Below are 2246 nucleotides of genomic sequence, written 5' to 3'. Positions count from 1 at the left end.
GAGGTGGGTACCGAACTCGGGCCCGGGCCCTTCCCCTGAGGGCCGCCCTAGGCCCGGGCCTTTTCCCGATTCGGGAGTTTTTACCTCTTGGCCCAAAAAAGTGCCCCAAAAGAGGGAAGGTCTGCACCGCCCGTCCCTCTGGGCTGCCGGCAGAGAGCAAAGGGAGCGCTTTGTGCCCCTCGTGCCCATAGAGGGCTCTGCTGACGTCGTGTTTCTGGTCCTCTTTCTCTCCTCAAGAAAGAGAAGTCCAAATCGAGTAGCAGCGCTGCCCGAGAGCCCAATGGTTTCCCGGCTGACACCTCTGCCAACTCCTCTCTCCTCCTGGAGTTCCAAGGTGAGTGTCTGAGCCCCCTTCAAGCTGGGGATGGACTCTTAAGGCCTCTCAGAAGCTGGGATGTTGCTGGCTTAGAGAGCAGCATGTCTTTGGTGTGGGCTTGTGTTGATCCACTCCTGGACCCTTGCTGCTGAAACTGTTCACCTCTTGTCATCAGCAAGAACTGTAATCGATTACCTGTGGGATTTTCCTGTGGGAAGCTTCGTGGGGAGCTAGAGGAGTGGAGGTTCCCATTGCCACTTTGCAGTCCTTGCTGGGGGGAGGCTGGTGGCTGCCTGCAGCTGAGCCACCTGCTTCCAGCAGTGACCTGCACAGACCCTGGGGTGAACAGATGAGGATCTCCTGGGGGCTTGCTCTTGATCCTGGGGCGCTGCAGCTGGAGCAGAGCGTAGGCCCATCCTTGGGCTTTCTGCTCCCCTTTCCACGTGGCCAAGGGAAATCAGGGGGATGTTGGCCCTTGCAGTAGATGTGGTGAGAAGGGCAGTGTTGCAGGACTGCAGTCTGGGATTGCTTTGCCTGGAAAGCTGTGTGCCAGCATTGCCTCCCTGCCCGGGGGCAGGAGCTGAGCATGGCTCCTGCTGTTGCTTTGCTGCCTTGGGCACAGAAGAGGTACAAAGCCCTGGGAGGGAGGGGAGAGGTGCCCTGCCCTGCAGCACCTGGCACCCTCCATGCTGCAGACACACTATCTGGCAGCTCTTTGTGTCCCCCCTGTCCTCTGCTCCCTCCTTCTGAATAGCCCAGGGCTGCTCTCTGCGTGTTCAGGCTCTTTCCCCAGCTCTGTCCCTGGGCTGGTTGTGTATCTGATGCCAGCCATGCCCTGTTGATGGGGGACAGTGACTCCTCTGCACCCCAATTGCTTTCTGACCTCACTTCTCCCTAAGACCCTGGCTCTCGGTGCTGCCGCCTGTGCCCCTGGGTCAAGGTGCTCTTCTTCACTAGGTGCTGTTTCTGCAGATGAGAACAGCAACCAGAGCTCCCTGTCGGATGTCTACCAGCTCAAGGTGGACAGCAGCCCCAACTCCAGCCCCAGCCCCCAGCAGAGCGAGTCCATGAGTCCTGCCCACACGTCTGACTTCCGCACGGACGACTCGCAGCCGCCCACACTGGGGCAGGAGACCTTGGAAGGTGGGTGTGGGGCTGGGAAGGGGACAGCTGGGGGCCTGGAGAAGGCTCTGCTGGAGCCAGTGCTCGTCCAGTGGGGGACTGAGGTGCTGCTGGGAGGGGATGAGACAGTGGAGACTTTGAGTCTTCTGCTGGAGATCTCGCCTGGCTCAGCACTGCCCCGAGGACGGCCGTGCTCCTGGGTCAGCAGCTCTGTTAACCCTTCTGTTCCCCCCAGAGCCCTCCCTGCCTTCCTCGGAAGTTGCAGACGAGCCTCCCACTCTGACAAAGGAAGAGCCAGTCCCCCTGGAGACTCAGGTAAGGGGAGGGTGGGTTGAAACCGTGTCTCAGTGTGTGCAGACCCATCCTGGCCTTTTTGCCTTCGTTGCTGCCTGTCGTGGCAGAAACATCTCAACAGAAGGACTCGCTCTGCAGTCCCAAAGTGCCCTCCATGAGCTCCCCAAACCTCCTGCCTGCCCGAGCTTGTTCCCTGGGTCAGCTCAGGTGTTAAAGCGTGAGGAAAGGGTGTGGAGGTGGAGTGAAACAAGGATTCTAGTGGGCTCTGGGGCTGAAGAGGATTCTCACTCCTGGTGCCTTGGGGCTTCCTCGGAGATGAGAGCCCAGGATGTCCCCGCAGCTCTCCTGGCCTGGCGGGCAGGCGGAGCTCCTGCCCCAGCCCGTGGTGACCTCTCCCTCTGGCTCCTGCAGGTCGCTGAAGAGGAGGAGGACTCCGGCGCGCCGCCTCTGAAGAGATTTTGTGCCGATCAGAACTCTGTGTGCCACACGGGCTCGGAGAGCTAGCCTGGCCCTT

At 60.5% G+C, this 2246-nt stretch overlaps 1 protein-coding gene across 1 annotated transcript; it reads left to right on the top strand.

Annotated features, from left to right (window-relative positions):
• Nucleotides 1-237: 237 nt before the first annotated feature.
• BCL7B (B-cell CLL/lymphoma 7B) lies at nt 238-2236 on the top strand (the record flags this gene model as incomplete). Its single annotated transcript, XM_008945382.1, has 4 exons — nt 238-334; nt 1289-1459; nt 1674-1753; nt 2144-2236. Coding segments are annotated over 4 exons (441 nt in total), but the record flags the coding sequence as incomplete, so codon positions are not given.
• Nucleotides 2237-2246: the final 10 nt, after the last annotated feature.

The sequence above is a fragment of the Merops nubicus genome, unplaced genomic scaffold, assembly GCF_000691845.1.
Source record: "Merops nubicus isolate BGI_N331 unplaced genomic scaffold, ASM69184v1 Scaffold40778, whole genome shotgun sequence".
Lineage (NCBI taxonomy): Eukaryota > Metazoa > Chordata > Aves > Coraciiformes > Meropidae > Merops > Merops nubicus.
The sequence above is the reverse complement of the archived record's forward strand: the minus strand, read 5'-3'. Positions and strand labels throughout refer to the sequence as shown.